At 45.6% G+C, this 18,860-nt stretch overlaps 1 protein-coding gene across 3 annotated transcripts in view; it reads left to right on the top strand.

The window, feature by feature from the left end:
• prom1a (prominin 1a) overlaps window positions 1-18,860 on the top strand; it is a 98,551-nt gene that overhangs the window by 24,008 nt on the left and 55,683 nt on the right. For all 3 annotated transcript variants that reach the window (XM_080466132.1, XM_080466134.1, XM_080466133.1), the window contains exons 2-3: window positions 11,536-11,594; window positions 17,029-17,234. In XM_080466132.1, the coding sequence (XP_080322258.1) occupies window positions 11,536-11,594; window positions 17,029-17,234 (265 nt within the window). The remainder of the gene's footprint in view (window positions 1-11,535; window positions 11,595-17,028; window positions 17,235-18,860) is intronic.

The raw sequence follows: 18,860 nt of genomic DNA, 5'->3' as shown, positions 1-18,860 counted from the left end.
GTGTGTGTGTGTGTGTGTGTGTGTGTGTGTGTGTGTGTGTGATGTAAAGTCGGTCCATAGTTACAGGTTCTATGGTAACGGGAGTGTTTAATAAGGAGAACTCATGGGATACACACACACACACACACACACACACACACACACACACACACACACACACACACACACACAAACATACACAATTGCACATTTGTGCAAATATGTTGTGGTTTCAGTTTGTGTGTTTCTGTTCACTCACAATAAGACTGAATTTCATCACACACACTGAAACAAACTTTAAACTGGTTTATGGGGAATTTAAACTTTACTGTTTGTGTTTGTTTTATCGGTGCGTTGAGGCAAAGGAATCTTGAACACACACCTAATATTCTATATTTCTGTGTGTTATTTTGTGCGTCTGTCCGACTCCGTCTTCAGTCCTCCTGTTACTTGATCAGCTTCAATCTTCAATATTTATACTTTATAACTTTAACTGTCACTTCTCAACAACATTGGTCCTGATTTCTGGACCCGACTTCATACAGGTCAGCCCTCACATGTTGGGTTTTAACGGACTTGTGTCGCTGTGAGAGGAGATTAGAAGTCCATCATGATATTTTATAATTCGTTCCCACATATTTACGTCAACTTAAATCCAACTTGTGAAAAACTGATCAAAGTGTCACATTTTACTGCCACGTGTTACAGGAACACACAGCTTCGTCTCTAAAGTGAATAATATTCCTGTTTCTCTCATCAGATCGACTGAAAACTGAATTAAAATAAATGCAACTGCTGTGAATCTTTTCTGCTGCAGAGTCGAGGTGATTTCATTTCAATATTACAACAGCAAATCATTTCATTAATATTTATTCACACCTCGCAGCAATCACAAGAAAAACCTAAAGAATTGTAACGGAGTAGTAATTACAAAGAGCTCCGAATAAAAGTTAGAAAAGTAAACAACCAAACTGATGAATTGACTCGTTAAAACACCAAGTCAGTGTTGCTCAAATAAAAATGAATAAAGTCAGGATGCAGTGATCAGATAAGATTTACTCAAAGTGAACGAGGAGGAGGAGGAAGGAGAGAGGAGGAAGAAGGAGCAGGAAGAAGGAGAGAAGAGGAGGAAGGAAAAGAAAGGAGCTGGGAGGAAGAGAAAGGAGGAGAGAAGAGGAAGAAGGAGCAGGAAGCACATGAGGAGCATTTCTTCATCCTTCCACCTGTTGCTATGCAACAGAAATATTTCTGGATAACGACTCTGACATTCTTGTGTTTATTCAAGAGCTCAAAGTGAAGAGAGGAGGAGGAGGAGAGGAAGAGATGAGGGGAGAAGGAGGGGAGGAGAGGAGGAGGAGGAGGAAGAGAGGAGGAGGAGTGGAAGAGATCAGGGGAGAAGGAGGGGAGGACAGGAGGAGGAGGAGGAGAGGAGGAGGAGGAGGAAGAGAGGAGGAGGAGTGGAAGAAATGAGGGGAGAAGGAGGTGGAGGGGGAGGACAGGAGGAGGAGGAGGAGAGGAGGAGGAGAGGAGGAGGAGAGGAAGGGAGGAGGGGAGAAGGAGGTGGAGTGGGAGGACAGGAGGAGGGGAGAAGGAGGTGGAGTGGGAGGACAGGAGGAGGAGGAGGAGAGGAGAGGAAGAGAGGAGGGGGAGGACAGGAGGAGGAGGAAGAGAGGAGGAGGAGAGGAAGAGATGAGGGGAGAAGGAGGTGGAGGGGAGGACAGGAGGAGGAGGAGAGAAAAACTACAGATTATCTCCATCAAACATGAAAGTTATTTAAGTTAAATGGCTGCTATTAACAGTTTAGTGTGATTAAAAAGTACCCAATACTTTGAGTAGTATTTTACTCCTACATGAGTACTTTGTGATAATCCACTCAGTATTTCTCCTGTGTGTGGTTTCATTACAAAACAAGCTACAGCGCCCACTGGTGGCCGGGCATGCTCACTACATCATTGTCAGTGTTTCTGCTGTTTCTGTATAAACGGACATTGTTTTGAAACCGTTACTGCGGAAACAAAAGACTCTTCTTTAACAAAAACGATGCGCTTTCAGTTGAAACGTCGTGTAAATGAGGCATTTCCTTCCTTTACCACTGGACCTTATTACACGTTTTCTGTCACGAGTTCCTTCTTTTCTCAATCTTTAACTTTGACGGATCATCTTTCGGATTATTTGTACTTTTGAGACAGGTTGAGATTTGTTAACTCCATATCTTCCATAACTTCCTCCTCCGTCACTTCCACGGTGTCACATTTCATTCAATTCATTTTAGTTCCTCCAAAGTAGTTGTATTGGAGTACACTATCTTAGTCCTCCTGCCACCTCCTTCACACATGTCGTCCTCTGATCTGCTGCATACGAGCATCATAAAATGTATTTGTATTAAATATTCTCAGCAGTTTCCTGCCTGCATTCGAGCTGCAGTGTGTCGCTGTTGTTTGTCCTCCAAGCCGAGCGGAGCTCAATGAAGTTTTGTGTCGTGTATCTCATGGCCTCCCTTCTTTATTAATTTATTTCTTTTCTAAGCCTGTTAGCAGTGGCTGTAGTCACACATGGCTGCCGCGGCTTAGCGCCGGGAATATCAGAGTTTTGTTGATTCGGCTGGTGGCTCTCTGGAGCCAGTCGATTGGAATTTTCTTCTTTTCTTCTCTGTTGGTTCTTGCGGCCAACGATAAATATTCCGTGTGGATTCTGACAGCCAGGAGGCTGCGGGGACTTTGCAATGTACTCCTCCATCTATACCTCTCTCTCCATTCATTTCTGCCCCTCCAGCTCTTTACTCTTCTTTGTCCATCTGTCTTGGTTTAAACCAGATCTTTCTTTTTTCCTTTGGCGTCTCTTCCTTCCTTCTGTCCGTCTCTTTTCCGCGGTCAGTGGTTCATGTTCTTGCCCTGATGGAGGTAAAATAAGCTTAATTTCCAGAAAACAGGAGCGAGTGTCGTTTCCGTCCTCTGTCCAGATTCTTCCTTCAGTTTCTGCTGTGCCCCCGGTGGACTATAGAGGTATTACACTTACTGTAAAGCAGAACTGACACTACGTTGTCTTAACTAGCAAGGCCAACGTATTCCTCACAGCTGCTGTAGTTGTTTCAAGAAAAGAGGAGGAAGTGGTGAAATCACATTCTCAATGAGCAATTTATGAAATCCGTGGTGATGTGAATTAAACGAGCCGACACATAAAAATCTGTTTAATTTGTCGGATTGTTGATGCTTTATAAAGACGTGCTGAAGGTTTGTCTGTGAGCGTTTGCAGCTGTATTCATTCAGCACGACACCATTTTGTTCCAAAAAACAACTTTACTGTTTGTCTGTTTACAGGACATCAGTGCAACTTTTTGAAAACGGCTCCTGAGGTGGAACTTTTCGTAAATGCTCCGACTGCATAATCAAAACGACATTGTTTTCAGAACGCTGCCGAGGAAACGCAAAATCTTTCTGAGGGGAAACAATGTGTTCACTCGGAACGTTGTGGTGTAAGTAGGTAGGCCTTTTAGTAGTAGTAATAGTAATTAGTAGTAGTAATTGGTACAAAAAATACTCGATGATGATATGAAGATTAGATTCCAGTCAAGTGGAGTGTTGTTGCGGAGCCCGTTGGAGCTGCTGTGGTTTTTCATTATCAGGCTCTGGAGCTTTTCTGCAGGATTTCACAGACAATCGATGCTCCTTGTTTTCAGCCATGGAGATGTGGGCAGTAACACTTCTATCAGATTATTTAATCCATGACACTAATCGCCTTTTCCTCCTCTGGACACCCAGTGGGACTGCAGGATTATCGGTCACACAACCCGCCTGTGTGCTGTGTGTGTTTTTCCCTCAGTGTGACTTTAATTAAATCAAGTGGAAGCTCTTCAGGTGCAGATTAACGTGGCGGGCCGCCGTTTCACTGAGAAAACAGCTTTAATGTGTTTTGTTTAATTGTTTGGTCAATAAGAAATGTGAAAAACTACCACTGACAAGCAAATATGACTTTAATTCATTTAAATCTCTTCAAACTGACATAAAACTGCAGAGAAACTTATTCAGTTTGACAATAATCATCCAAAACTTTGCTGCAGATCTTGCTGTCTTGTGTTTGCTGTCAGGATTCCTCATGTTCACGTCTCGAAGGTTTATGATATTGAGAAAATTCAAAAACTAGCAGAAAGCAGAGGAATAGAGTTTCTCTACAGTTACTAAAGCATCTCGTCAGACTTCCAGCAGGAAGCGGCTCATCCTCTGGACATTAAGGCCTCCACCGCATCTTCAAGTGAAAACTGAAAATTTCCCTAACGTTTTCAGGGTCCGTTTCCATGACGACGGGGCTTGGAGTCGCTGAAAACACAAGTTTTTGAAAACGGTCTTACCCTGTTTCCATGGAAACGGGTTAAACCGGAACTTTTCCAAATCGCTGCTCTGCAAATTATTTGGCTCCTGCCAAGATTTAAAGTCTTATTGTCAGAACTGATAGATGATTTGGCTGCTTTTAAAAGTTTCTTATTTATTTTCAGTCATTAATTTTACAGTGCAGTACAGTAATCTTGAATTTAGATTTGAAAATGTTATTTCAAGATTTCTTATCAAGTAAAATGTACTTGCTGCCTGGACTGATCAACTCACTAGTTGCAAATGTCTTCTAAATGTAGTGTTTATATCATATATATGTTCTACTGTTACTGTGTAAAGAGGACCTGAGACTCACCAAGTAACTTTAAAGAAACCAGAGTAGCAGAGTACTATACCACCCCACAGATATTTCAAGATATTTGGAAAAAGGTTGCAGAAGCCAGAAAGTCTAAAGAAATTCAGAGTCTTCATGTAATTCTTGTCATCAGAGGGTTAAAATGTTATTAATCTGATTTTCAATTTCATTTTGTCTTATTATATCAGTGTTTTAATAGAACTTCCACAGCGAATCCTCAGTGAATCCTAAACTCTCCTGCACTTCAGATTTTTCTACTTTTGTGGTTCACAGATAAACTGTAGTTGAAAATGTTTGAGCTCATCTGTAGTTTGAATTCTCTCACACCTGCTAGAAAAGCTTGAAAACAGACATTTTAACATTAAAGCAGCTCAGGGAGTTAAAATTCAGTCTGTTTTCTCACTTTTAATCAGTTTTAAATGTCAAAGTGAAGCCGGAGATCTTCTGAGTGCATATTTCAAACAAATGGATCGATCCAAAGAGGAGTAAACCAACATGAGGAGGAAGCAAATCAGTAGAATCAATGAACTTGTGACCCGATGGCGTCGCTCTACATCTTCTTCCATGGTGCTTCCCTCTGGGCCTCGTCAGCTCAGCAGCTGGAGACGTTTCTCCTTCAGATCCTGCTGCCAGGATCACACAGAACGGTTGAGTTCATGTTCTCGCTACCTGCCAAGCTGCGTTAATGACTCACCTGCGTGAATCAGTCGTCCACCGTGGCGTGAAGACGGTTCGGAGCAGGTTGAGGAACCCTGCTGCTCCTGGACATTCAAACTTCTCCATCTTATTGTAAAACCCGGATTGCAAGCGGCAGGATTCCTCTTCTCTTCTCCTCAAACCAGGAAAAATTCATCCTACCAGGTTCTGCTTTATCTCCAATGAAGCAAAGCTTCATTCAATCTGCTGCAAAACGCTGGAGCTCCGTTTCCTTCAGAACCCAGAAGCTGCTGAAGCGGGTTTCACCATGAAGTTACATTTAAAATACCAGACCTCACCCCGTCACCTCCAGTGTGTGTGTGTGTGTGTGTGTGTGTGTGTGTGTGTGTGTGTGTGTGTGTGTGTGTGTGTGTGTGTGTGTGTGTGTGTGTGTGTGTGTGTGTGTGTGTGTGTGTGTGTGTGTGTGTGTGTGTGTGTGTGTGTGTGTGTGTGTGTGTGTGTGTGTGTGTGTCTGGGACGGAGACTCAGGCCACATGAGAGACGACAGCCGCTGCTCGAGGGGTAAAGGTCAAAACGTCCCGACAAAATCATTTATGTTCTTTTTAAAAGACGGGAGGAGGAAGGAGAGACGATAGATGGGAGGAAGGAGGAGGGAGGAGGGAGGAGAGACGATAGATGGGAGGAAGGAGGAGGGAGGAGAGACGATAGATGGGAGGAAGGAGGAGGGAGGAGGGAGGAGAGAGAAAAGAGGAAGTAGGAAAGAGGGGAAGAGGAGAGAGGATGGAGAAGGGAGGAGAAAGGAGAGAGAAGACAAGAGAAGAGAGAGAAGGGAGGAAAGAAGGGAGGAGGAGGGAGGAGAGAGAAAAGAGGAGGGAGGAGAGAGAAGGGAGGAGGGAGGAAGGAGGAGGGAGGAGAGAGGATGGAGGAAAGGGCAGGAGGAGAGAAGATGGAGGAGGGAGGAGAGAGAAGGGAGGAAAGAGGGGAGGAGAAGAGAGGATGGAGGAGGGAGGAGAGAGGGGGGAGGAGGAGAGGATGGAGGAGGGAGGAGAGAGAAGGGAGGATGGAGGAGGAGAGAGGATGGAGGAGGGAGGAATGAGGAGACAGAAGGGAGGGGAGGAGGAGAGAGGAGGGAGGAGAGAGGAGGGAGGAAAGAGGAGGGAGGAGAGGATGGAGGAGGGAGGAGGAGAGAGGATGGAGGAGGGAGGAGAGAGAAGGGAGGAGAGGATGGAGGAGGGAGGAGAGAGAAGGGAGGAGGAGAGAGGATGGAGGAGGGAGGAGAGAGAAGGGAGGAGAGCGAAGAGAGGAAGGAGGAAAGAGAAGAGAGGAGGGAGGAAAGAGGGGAGGAGAAGAGAGGATGGAGGAGAGAGGGGGGAGGAGGAGAGGATGGAGGAGGGAGGAGAGAGAAGGGAGGATGGAGGAGGAGAGAGGATGGAGGAGGGAGGAGAGAGGAGACAGAAGGGAGGGGAGGAGGAGAGAGGAGGGAGGAGAGAGGAGGGAGGAAAGAGGGGAGGAGGAGAGGATGGAGGAGGGAGGAGAGAGAAGGGAGGAGGAGAGAGGATGGAGGAGGGAGGAAAGAGAAGAGAGGAGGGAGGAAAGAGGGGAGGAGGAGAGAGAAGGGAGGAGGAGAGAGGATGGAGGAGGGAGGAAAGAGAAGAGAGGAGGAGAGAGAAGGAAGGAGGAGAGAGAAGGGAGGAGAGAAGGGTCGATTCTAAGTCTGCCCTTAACCTCCAACATACGTTTTGATGACAGGAATCAAGTCGTCGGGGAAAAAGAAGAAACTATAAAAGTTACAGAAAAAAGAGCTTAAAGCCTCAAACCAGGAACTTCCTGTGAGAAACCGACTTCCAGCTGCAGCCATGATTATGCTTTTATTGTGTCGATGATGGAGAACGAGAAGACTGTACATTTTAATGAGGTATGAGTAACTTCCACAGAGTACTATTTACAGTAATCGGAGTACTATTTACACTCTTGCCCCAGTGGGATACTTGAAACTATAAATAAAGATGGCACAGTCATTACATTGAAGTACTAAACAAGCAGGTACCATTGAATTGACTTTTTACTATTGAAACACTTCAGCAGAGAATCCTGTTTCTAAAACTAACAGTGTTCTTTCTCTTGCCTCGAGCTTTTCACACCAGATGTATTTTTCAGTTTCTTCATCACAGTCTCCATCAGCAGCGTTTCAGGGACAAAGAAGTTTGGTGATTTTGGTGCTTCTGCTTAAACTCGTCCCGTCAATCAGTTCAACCTTTTAAATTAGTCAATCACACATTTAATCACAATAAACTGAACCTTTCTTTCATTTTAAATTTGCAGAGCAAGAATGTTCAGTGAGTTCTTCCAGTCAATAGTCCATCTATTGTACTGAAACGTCGAGTTTAACAGTTAAACCAGAATTAAATGAAAAGAATTGATCAACAAGGGTGGAGGAAAGGAAGAGTAATCAAACTAGAAGGAAATGTGACGTTAGTATTGCAGCTGTTTTATCCACATTGAGACGAACAGGGTCAGTGATCGTAATCGTGCGTCATAATAAACTGTGTCAGATCAGGATCGGGTTCTGAGTGTGAAGCAGGAATTCCCTGGGATGTTCTATCTTCGAGCCCACGCCTCTCTTCCATGGTTCTCCAGCACAAAGCGGAGGCTCTACTTCTCACACTGTGATCCGTCACCACAGTGTTCTGGCCCGCAGCTTGTTCCACACATGTTTTGTTTACCGCCCTGCCAACACAGCCGTTTTCCCCCGGAGGGGCTGCAGAGGGATTCAGACACTCCGTCACCATGAGGGGAGATAATGGCCGGGCCGGGCCGGGCCGGGCTCGTCCTGCAGCATCGTCTTACAGCTCACCTGAAACTCACAGTAACCAGCGATCGGCCGTCCCGAGGCGAGCGACCCGACCTCCGACCGGGAAGATGAGCCTCACAACCTGACCTACAAATCAGACTTTGGTTTGAAAATTCAAGCGGGAGTCACGTCAGCAGGAAATCTGTGCAGGAGCATGAGGAGGATCCCGTCAAACGACTCTGTTAATGAATCTTTAATCCAAAACAATTAGACTCACGTTCTCCTAAAGTGGGTGAAAGATGAGCCTGAAGCACATTCATACAAACTCTGGATCTACAGTTCATGTATTCAGACAATCCTCCTCCTCAGCCGCTCTCCTATAAAGACTCGCTCATCGCAGGAGGAGGAAACTCTTATTTTTGGAAACTCGTTGCCTCTGAGAAACCCACTGTCTGTGTCATCATTGTGTGATGAGTCACGGCGAGCTGCTCCAGGTACCAACACAAAAAAAAAACATGGATCAACAGTGTTAAAAAGACCATAAAAACACATATTTAATGGGTTTTATTTTGGAAGTGTGTGTCCCAGAGAGGCTCCGGGGCGATGCGTCAGTAACAATCTGCTCCGGTGGCTTTGATTCTGTCCTGTAAATCATCTGCTTCCTTCAACCCAAACAAAATCTTTCACTCTTCAAATAGCAGACATGCCAGAAGCCTGGATTAGATAAAGAGCCCGGCACTCTCCTTCCAGCTCGTTCTTGATGAAAGCCGTTGGTTAGATGAAGGGTTTTCCTCATGCTCCTCGTCTTGATTAGTATTTTCTGCAGACATGTTGAAAATGATTTTATCAGCTGCTTTGTTGTGTTTCGACGGCAGATTTTCTGGTGGAATCTAAAGTTTGAGCCTCGACAGGGAGGCTCTCTACATTCTGCACTGTTCATGTTCCACTTATCCTGAACACGGTCTGAATTATCTGTGCTGCTTGTCGGGATGTTGGGACAATGCTCTCTCTCTCTGCTCTCTCTCTCTGCTCTCTCTCTCTGCTCCCTCTCTCTGCTCTCTCTCTCTGCTCCCTCTCTCTGCTCCCTCTCTCTGCTCTCTCTCTCTGCTCCCTCTCTCTGCTCCCTCTCTCTGCTCTCTCTCTCTGCTCCCTCTCTCTGCTCCCTCTCTCTGCTCCCTCTCTCTGCTCTCTCTCTCTGCTCTCTCTCTCTGCTCCCTCTCTCTGCTCTCTCTCTCTGCTCCCTCTCTCTCTCTCTCTCTCTCTGCTCTCCCTCTCTCTGCTCCCTCTCTCTGCTCTCTCTCTCTGCTCTCTCTCTCTGCTCCCCCTCTCTCTCTCTCTCTCTCTCTGCTCTCCCTCTCTCTGCTCCCTCTCTCTGCTCCCTCTCTCTGCTCTCTCTCTCTGCTCCCTCTCTCTGCTCTCTCTCTCTCTCTCTCTCTGCTCTCTCTCTCTCTGCTCCCTCTCTCTGCTCCCTCTCTCTGCTCCCTCACTCTGCTCCCTCTCTCTGCTCTTTCTCTCTCTGCTCCCTCTCTCTGCTCCCTCCCTCTCTCTGCTCTCTCTCTCTGCTCTCTCTCTCGGCTCCCTCTCTCTGCTCCCTCTCTCTGCTCCCTCCCTCTCTCTGCTCTCTCTCTCTCTCTCTCTCTCTGCTCTCTCTCTCTCTGCTCCCTCTCTCTGCTCCCTCTCTCTGCTCCCTCACTCTGCTCCCTCTCTCTGCTCTTTCTCTCTCTGCTCCCTCTCTCTGCTCCCTCCCTCTCTCTGCTCTCTCTCTCTGCTCTCTCTCTCGGCTCCCTCTCTCTGCTCCCTCTCTCTGCTCCCTCCCTCTCTCTGCTCCCTCTCCCTGCTCTCTGTCTCTCTCTCTGCTCTCTCTCTCTGCTCCCTCTCTCTGCTCTTTCTCTCTCTGCTCCCTCTCTCTGCTCCCTCCCTCTCTCTGCTCTCTCTCTCTGCGCTCTCTCTCTGCTCTCTCTCTCTCTGCTCTCTCTCTCTGCTCCCTCTCTCTGCTCTCTCTCTCTGCTCCCTCTCTCTGCTCCCCGAAGAGAAAACAACAAATAAAAATAAAAACTTTTGGAATCTGCAGGTGAACACAATCGCCTTCAAGTACAGACATGATGACAAGTTACTTGAATACCAAGTACTGATTAAAAACACCTCTAATTCTTTCTTTAATTATACTTAGAATATGACCTCCTGACTGATTAAATAACAGAAGAGCGGCTCACCACAGGTGGTTTTAATAAAAAAGAAGTTATTGATAGAAGTTCTAAAGGTTTTCATCAACAAAACTGCAGTACTCAGTGAAACTGGTTATTTCCTGCGAGTATCTAGTGGAAACTAAGGCTTTATAGTAACACTGATCAACATTAATAATCAATATATAACAGAAATACTGCATGAAAGACAATAAGTGATGTTTCCGTGCAGCTCTGGATTGTTTTGATGGCACGTCGTCTCTCAGTCGGAAGGTTTCAGGTTTGATGCCCCGTCTGCCAACACGTTGAAGTGTCCTTGAGCAAAATCCCCAGAGTTTCTGCTGTTTCCATGGAAACGGATATTGTTTTCCAAATGAGTAAACGGGACACTTTTCTGAACCAAAACAGAAAAACTATGCGTTTTCACATCAAACGTTCTCTGTAAAGTTCTTTTCATGAAGGAAGAAAACATAAACTAGACCTATTTTAATCTGAAGTTGGATTCTCTTTCCAGTAGAGCAGCAGAGTAGAACTCTGCATGTCCATGATAAGCAGCAGCGTTTGGCTCTGGCAGAGAAGAGTCGGGTAATTTGACCGGAGTGGAGCCACGGGCTCAGCTCTGCTGCTCATCCCACAAATGCATGTTGACACGTGTCATTAAAAGGGAAGAAATCAGGCAATTTCTCATTATTCAGATATTGTTCTACCAAACACAACATTCTAAATGTAGTTTATTCAACTTCAATGTGTGCATTTTGTTTTGATAACCCAGATTATTTTAACCCTTCACTTGCGTCCTACAACAATCTTTGCAGCTGAAGGTTTTATTTAAATCTTCACAGGTTCAATAGATCAGCGATAAACGGTCGTCATCTGAAGTAAAGGTGAAACCAGTCCTCCAATAAAAGGATAAAGAGTTTCTGGCTGAGACGAGCCGCCGGCGTCACAGTGTGACTCTGGAACCCACGGATCTGCTGCTTCAGCTCAGCAGAATCTGTGTGAATATATTATTTCTGTTTTCACAGTTACCTGGGAAAAGGTTCCTTCTCCAGCTTGTTTTATGCAGTGACTCTGTTAATGTGACTGTTGAACGGTCTGATGGTGTCGCTGGGAACAGCTCATGTCTGCTGTGATGAATTGATGCAGTTTTAAAGATGAAATGAGCTGAAAGAAGGAATCCAGGAAGTCTTGACATAGAAACCATGAAGTCCTGCTCATGTGTTCATTTTCCTGGTGTCTCTGCAGATCTCATCGTCAGACTGGCCAAGGACAAGTTCGGAGCGATCCACACCGAGTACCAGAAGGTAAGTGAGAGTGTTTGGGCTCAAATCACGGCTTTGCTCTGCTTTTCATCGCTGCATGTTTTCTGTGATTCTACTCATCAGTTGATGCTGTGACTTCCAGAGATCGTACTTCATTTCTCTGGGATTCACTCTGTGACTCCTCTTGTTCAAGGAGTTCACGGCGTTTAGAAGTCAAGGCAATGCCATTTCTTTTACTGGCATCTTGAAAATACAAAAAACAAATGGTAATTGCTTCTGGCACAACCTGAGAATTTAAAGAAAAACTCTTTGACAAGCAAAGACTTTTAAAAGCTCTTTGACTTTGCTGGAGATCTGAGGGAAGCCAGCAGCGCCGCAATAAGCAGCTATGTGGATATGTGTGTGCCAGTTTGAAATTCTTTGATTTCTCTGTTTTTTCATCTCATGGTCTTTTTGTTTTGTGGCTTTTGCTCTTTCTTTGACGCTGCATTGCTTTTGTCTTCTGCATGCCCTCTTCATCTGACCTCAGCCAGAGAACATAGTGCTGACGCTCCAGGTAAAGTCTGCATACTCCGCCCACCTCCACCCCCCCATCCCATCAGGCTGCACTCAGTCCACCTCCACCCCTCCCTCCACCTCCACCTCCACCTCCACCTCCACCTGCCTTTAACCATCTTCTGTGTGGCGTCCAGCATATCCTCACATAGTGTCCTCACACAATGTTCACTTTGTTTGCGAGGTAGAGTGAGCACTTCTTGAAGGACGTTGTTTTATAAAGAAACAGCTCCTGCTTTTCTTTGCTTCTGATGAAACTTCATGCAACACAAACCTGCAGATCCCTGCAGCCGAATCCATCAGAATGGAACTTTTGTGCAGCTAAACTTCTGTAATACTTCTTAAAAGTTGGATTGTAAATGTTTGCATAAAGTTTACAACTTGTCAGTGTCGACTGAAAAACTACAAACCCACGAAACAGCCAGCTGCTGTATTTTATGGACTATAAGAGACATTAGTCAAAAATAAACACCACAAAGAGTAAAAACCAATTATAAATCATAAATCCTAACAGAAATCTTTATTTTCCATGTCCAGATAAAAGTGTTGATAATCCTTCAGTTGTTCATCTTCTTTGAATTTGCTCCTCAGCTTTTAACTCACAATTTGCCTTAATCGTCCTCTTTATTTATTTATACTTATTATTAACATATGTCTAAATATATAACTGGTTAAACTCTGCTGTGGAGACTTTTCTTTTTGGAGGCATTTCTTCTCTTGCTCCGTCAGTTAAATTCTAGTTTAATGGAGGTTTTTCTACGGTGCTATAGCGACATTCTGCTGTCACACAGAGACACCTAGTGGTCACAGATGGAATATAACACAGTATTTTGATCTATAAGTCGCCTCTTGATATTGGTCACAATAGAAAAACTGGCTTATAGTCTGGAAGTATTTTGTGGCAGAATTTATACTGATATCAACTTGATCTCACTTCTCATTGACTTAGGTTCACGTCACGTTTTCTTGTAGATTAATACAACTTTAAAAAGAATATGATAAATAATGGAACTGATAAAAAATTTAATACGACGTCGTCACTTAATCCTAAATGTATTGATTTAATCTGTGGTTTAAATGAGATAATATTTGTTATGCAGTTGTCACTTTGCTACGATATCACGTTATTCTTTAATATTCAAAGCTGCTTTGTACAAACTTCAAGAGTAAGAAAAGAACAAGATCAGACTCCACATCACCGTAATGCCTCAAAACGAGGAAAGAAAAAGTCCGGAGTGTTCCTCCAATGCTGCGTTCTCAGCGGCGTCTCCGATGGATTTGGCATAAAGGCTTTTAGCTGGAGGACACTGGAGCGAGGCTCGTGGCTGCGCTCGGCATTAAAACTGATTCCAGTTAGAGAAATGCCCGTTTCCAGACATGCCGCCACACCATCATCCCGTTTGCCCTCATTGGAAGGTCACCTTTTTCTTTTGGGTACTTGCCAAGACAAAGCTACCGTCCAAAAATAGTCGGCGCCGCCGGCCCTCCGAGAGCGGCGGCGGGAAAAAAAAATGAAACACTTTTGACCTTTTTTGTGAAGAATCACCCAATAACAAGCAGAGCCCACGAGCAAAATGACAATACAAGCATTCAGATTCTGCACCGTGACGGCAGCCAAACCGGCATCGCTGCATGTAGAAGACAAACATTTGATCTTCTTTAGATCTTTAACACTTTCTGATTCTGTCCCATTTTTCCATGATTGTTTAATGTGTTAATCATGTTGTTGATGCAGTCAAGAGCCTCATCAAGCCTAAACATTTATCCACCTTCTGCACCAGGAAACACATTTCAGTTCAGAGCCACATGCAGACCCTCTCATCTCGACTGGACCAGTAAAATACTGTGGAGCCGTAATGACTTTTAAATCTGAACTTTAAAGCTTTTCGTTGCCGTGGTGCAAAGTACACATGATGAAAATGACTCCAATCTGAACATGAAGCCAATTTTAAATAAACAAAATCCAGTGAAATATCCAGAAAACGTCTCCTATACTGTTGCATTCTGGGTGTTTTTACAAACTCCTCCTGACAGCACGGCTCTGAGGCGAGTCTGATAGCAGCAGGCAGCTTTCATGGCAGCATCACTATTTCTCAGCTCAGTGTCGTGATTCTGAAGAAGTTTATTAAAAAATCTGAGTTTTCTTAGAAAGTTCTACAGTTTTCTTGGCGGTTTGGAGGATTGGAGCTTCTTACTGGACGGTTTTGGCCCCAGGACCTGATGTTTGACTCCCCTGCTTTACACTGACTGACTGTGTGTTAACAGTCCCTCACAGGACACACACACAAGCACACACACACACACACACACACACACACACACACACACACACACACACACACACACACACACACACACACACACACACACACACACACACTCCTGAAGCTCCACCGGGACTTCAACCGGGGACCGTCTCGCTGTTGAGATTACTGGATTCTTGTCACCGTGTGTTTTCAAATCAAACAGATAATTTCCTGCCGTGAGTCTATTTCTTTTCTCGCCTCGCGTTTCTTTTCTTCCCGTTTTGAACGGCTGAAGCTTCAGCCGCCGGAGAAGTCGGGTCACCGACTTATGTGGGCGATTAAGATTAGTGGGACTCAGCTGGGGGAGCGTTCGGTCCGTTCGGGAGCTGCTTTCATCCTTTCATAACCAGCAGCTATTGAACATCACTGTGACACGTTTCTACGCTGTAGGAATTACCTTCCTCCTATTCAGTCTCTCCTCGCTCCAGCGCCAGGTGCAGTTCAGATTAGGTGTGGGGGTTGGGGTTAGGACGAGGTGATGTGACGGAGAACCTGCCAACAGCAGCACCTTCACTCACCTGAAGGTCCCCAATATTTCCCGGGAGAAGAAGTTCAGTCTTTCTGATTGAATCAATAGTAGAAGTCGTCCAGCGCCGGCGGCTCAGCCCAACACTGTAATCCTGCTTCCCCTCATCATCCAACACTGTCTGACCTCCATTAACAGTTTGACCCGGATGGCGACTCTGAAATGTTTACGACCTGTCTGCTGGATTTCAGTGTAGCATAATCAGACGGACCGCGGTGCAGTGGCATTGTGACCTCCTGAACAGGAAATCCCCGGTTCAAGTCCCGGCTCGGGGTCTTTTTCCTTACAAATTAATTGGTGACTAGAAATATCTTCTTAAGGCGTGTGTGTGTGTGCGTGCGTGCGTGCGTGCGTGCGTGCGTGCGTGCGTGCGTGCGTGCGTGCGTGCGTGCGTGCGTGCGTGCGTGTGGGCCGCTTACCTGTCCAGGTGGAACCGACCTTCATTCATCAGCTCGGATCAGATCCAGAGCCAGACTGTTGGATTAGTAGATGAGCGGTCGCCAAAATCTAATTCAATGTCCATTTTCCTTTACATCGATAACACTGACTGAAATCCGTCCCTGATTCCTTGTGTGTGTGTGTGTGTGTGTGTGTATATATATATATATACACACACACAGTATATATATATATATATATATATATATGTATATGGTGATGCAGACATGAAAGCTAACAATCAAACCAGCCTCATGATGCCAGATTAAATGTTTAATCCAAGAATGTATTAATTGAAAGAGAAGAGGGCTTCAAAGCGTCTCCGTATCAACTACCTGAAACAAAACTACGACTAAAGTGAACAAACTGAATCCCAGCAGCAGCTAAATATGTCTGAACAGGAAGATTTCCTCTAAAAGAAGAGCTGACAGTCACTACCAGAGAGATTTGGTTCCCAAGTTTCTCTTTTTCAGGAGCTTTTAACCTCGAAACACGTCGATGTCTTTATAAGGCTGAATATAAGGCTGAATATAAGGCTGCTATTTCAAACCCATTAGTTTTCACAAGGCGTCATAAATGACCTGATGTCACATTTCTTCACTTTCCACCATAAAAGTTGGAGCTTTAAGGTGAATTTCCTTCAATCCCAGTGACATGAATCTTCCTGTGCTGAGGGTTTTTCCACCGGTCTCACGCTTTCCTGAGCAGCTGATGATAAATCAGACGCGGCTGAGTGATTTAGTTTAGTTACCAGGTGTAATGATCCGACCTGGAGGGATCATTCGTCCTGTTTCAACGGAGAAAAACAAAGTTTAAAGAGCTTCTGGGGGTGGAGGTTTTCTATTGAAGCAGGTTTCTCATCAGAAATGTCGTCTTCCTCCGTCATCAGAGGAGGAAAGTGCACAGCTCCCATCACTTTACGATTCTCATCATCTTCCAAGTGTTTCCATCCTCTCAGTTCAGATTGCAGTTTGATCAAAATTTATGCAACAATTTAAAAAAAAGTCCTTCAAGAATTGTTTTATTCCTTTGGAGTCTCAACAGATTCCTCCACTTGCAGCTCGGTTGTGTTTTGTAATGTGTGACAACAATAATCTGAACCTGCAGATTTAGCTTTTTATTCTGTCTGATAATGTAGCTGAAGAGCCGATTGTTAAGGTCTAAAGAGAAAAGCTTCTCCGGCACTGATCAGTGTTACGTAATGTGTTTATTGTTTATCGTCAATCCCTTTTGGAAAAGGAGAGAAAACTATTTGCAGCAGTGGGATTTTACCAGATATTTTTAGATGTGCGTGTGCGTCTGCGTGTGCGTCTGCGTGTGCGTCTGCGTGTGCGTGTGCGTGGGTGTGTGCGTGTGTGTGTGCGTGTGCGTCTGCGCGTGTGTGTGTGTGTGCGCGTGCGTGCGTGCGTGCGTGCGTGCGTGCGTGCGTGCGTGCGTGCGTGCGTGTGTGCGTGTGTGTTCTCCTGTACGCCTTTAATAATCCATCCTTTCTTCTCCGCTCACCATCTTAACACATTTCCCTCCTGATCCGACGCTCCTCTTGTTGCTTCACCTCCTTTTTTCCTCGTCTGGTTTCTCTTTCATCTCACTTCCTTGTTCGTCTGCTTCTTCTGTCGTTTCCTAAATAATTCGTCTCCCCCCGTGACCTCAGGCCATCTACTACGAGATCGGCTTCCTGGTGTGTGCGGCGGTGGGCCTGCTGTTCGCCGTCCTGCTGCCGCTCGTCGGGCTTTTCTTCTGCATGTGCCGCTGCTGCGACAACTGTGGCGGCGAGATGCACCAGCGCCAGAGGAAGAACGCAGACTGCCGCCGCGGCCTGCTGGGAACGCTGCTCTTCTCCACCTCACTGGTCATGACGTAAGCGTCTCACACACACACACACACACACACACACACACACACACACACACACACACACACACACACACTGTGTTGTGCAAACAGACACACACGTTTGTTGGGCTGCATGCTTGCGTTCTCCAGGTTGGTGTTCAAGCTTCACCTGTGTGTTGCAGAGTTTTGGTTCTAGTGTGTGTGTGTGTGTGTGTGCGCACCCTCATGAAGAAGCACACTGCACACACTCTCCGGACCGATTCCCCCTGTGGTCAAACACACACACAGTCATCCGCCCCGCCCCCCTGCTGTTTGCTATATATAGTAAAGTCCTGCTGTAGATGCTCTGTGGCAGCAGCCTTCATACTTCACCTTCACCTGCAGGCCTTTTCCATCCTGACTCTCGCTCAGTGACTCTGTCTGACTACATCTCTTGTAAATACACTCCTTACTCACCTTCCTTTTCTGTTTTGCCAGTTTAATATTAATTTTAATGCCTGCTGCATCTTCCCTCAGGGTTTATTCTTTCACTGCTCCAGCTGTCTCTTTTTCTACATTTTATATGCACATTTTAATCATGAAGCTGATGGTTTTCCTCCTCTGGCACTGCAGCGACTGGAGGAGAATTCATTCCTGGATTACTAATGCTTCAGATTACAGTATCGGTAATTATTTGTTGGGAACTTGGATTTTCAGACATTTCACCTGAAGCTGTTTTCACCTCGGACCTCCACAGCGTCAGACTGTTATCGAGCTGATTTAAGATGTTTGAGCGTTTGTGAGGATGAATATCCACCATTCTCTTGGTTTTTTCCACCGTCTTTATCCAGACTTTCAATCTCTGTGACAGATGAAGTTTAACACATTTTCACACTGATCAGTTGACTCGATTTGTGACAAATCGACATCTGATAAATTTCACATTATTGGCCCAGTGCATGCTGGGAGCGGCCGGATAAAGAGGCAAAGCAGAGGGAGGATGGACGTCCAGTGAAAGACATGAAAAAGTCCGACAGGTAGCTCATGTTTCCTCAGTGTTAGGTGATAAATGGACTCAGATCAGATTGAACCTCAGACTTCGGGATAATAAAGCGACCTGCTCGGCCTGCCGAGGCTCAGCCGCCCACATTCGAGCTCAAACATTGAGGCAGAAGTAGTAGTGGAGATGGAGGTGATGAGACTTTAGGTGAAATTGCACCGGATGATGGGAAAATTACTTGGAAACCACTGAGTGAGTTGATTTGAGTTTTGGGAACAAAGCCTGGAGTTCACTCTGTTCTGGTTCTTTATGAGGCTGTTAGATCACCGCCATGAAACTCATCTCTCAGAAAGTGGAAACCCAATCACCCCCCACCATCCGGTTTACAGTCTGTGAGGAGGAGAAGGAGCCGCCGCTGCTGGCGACGTGGCCGAGGTACAAAAGGTTTGCAGAGCCGCGTTCGCGTCCAGAAGTGTACTTAGCTTGATCTTCTTTGACTTTCTGTCTTCTCGGGAGCCAAGGCAGGTTATAGGAAATTCCCCAGCAATATCCCGGCAGCCCAGACCCCCGAGTCTGAGCGACCTCACCGCTCTTATTAAATCTCCCCGGCGACCGGGCGGAGACGCAGCACCGGCTCTAATGAAGCAGTCCCAAGCTGCAGAGCGCCGAGT

This window comes from Lipophrys pholis, assembly GCF_963383615.2.
Source record: "Lipophrys pholis genome assembly, chromosome: 6".
Classification (NCBI taxonomy): Eukaryota; Metazoa; Chordata; class Actinopteri; order Blenniiformes; family Blenniidae; genus Lipophrys; species Lipophrys pholis.
Note: the sequence above shows the minus strand (reverse complement) of the source record. Positions and strands in the feature narration are given on the sequence as shown.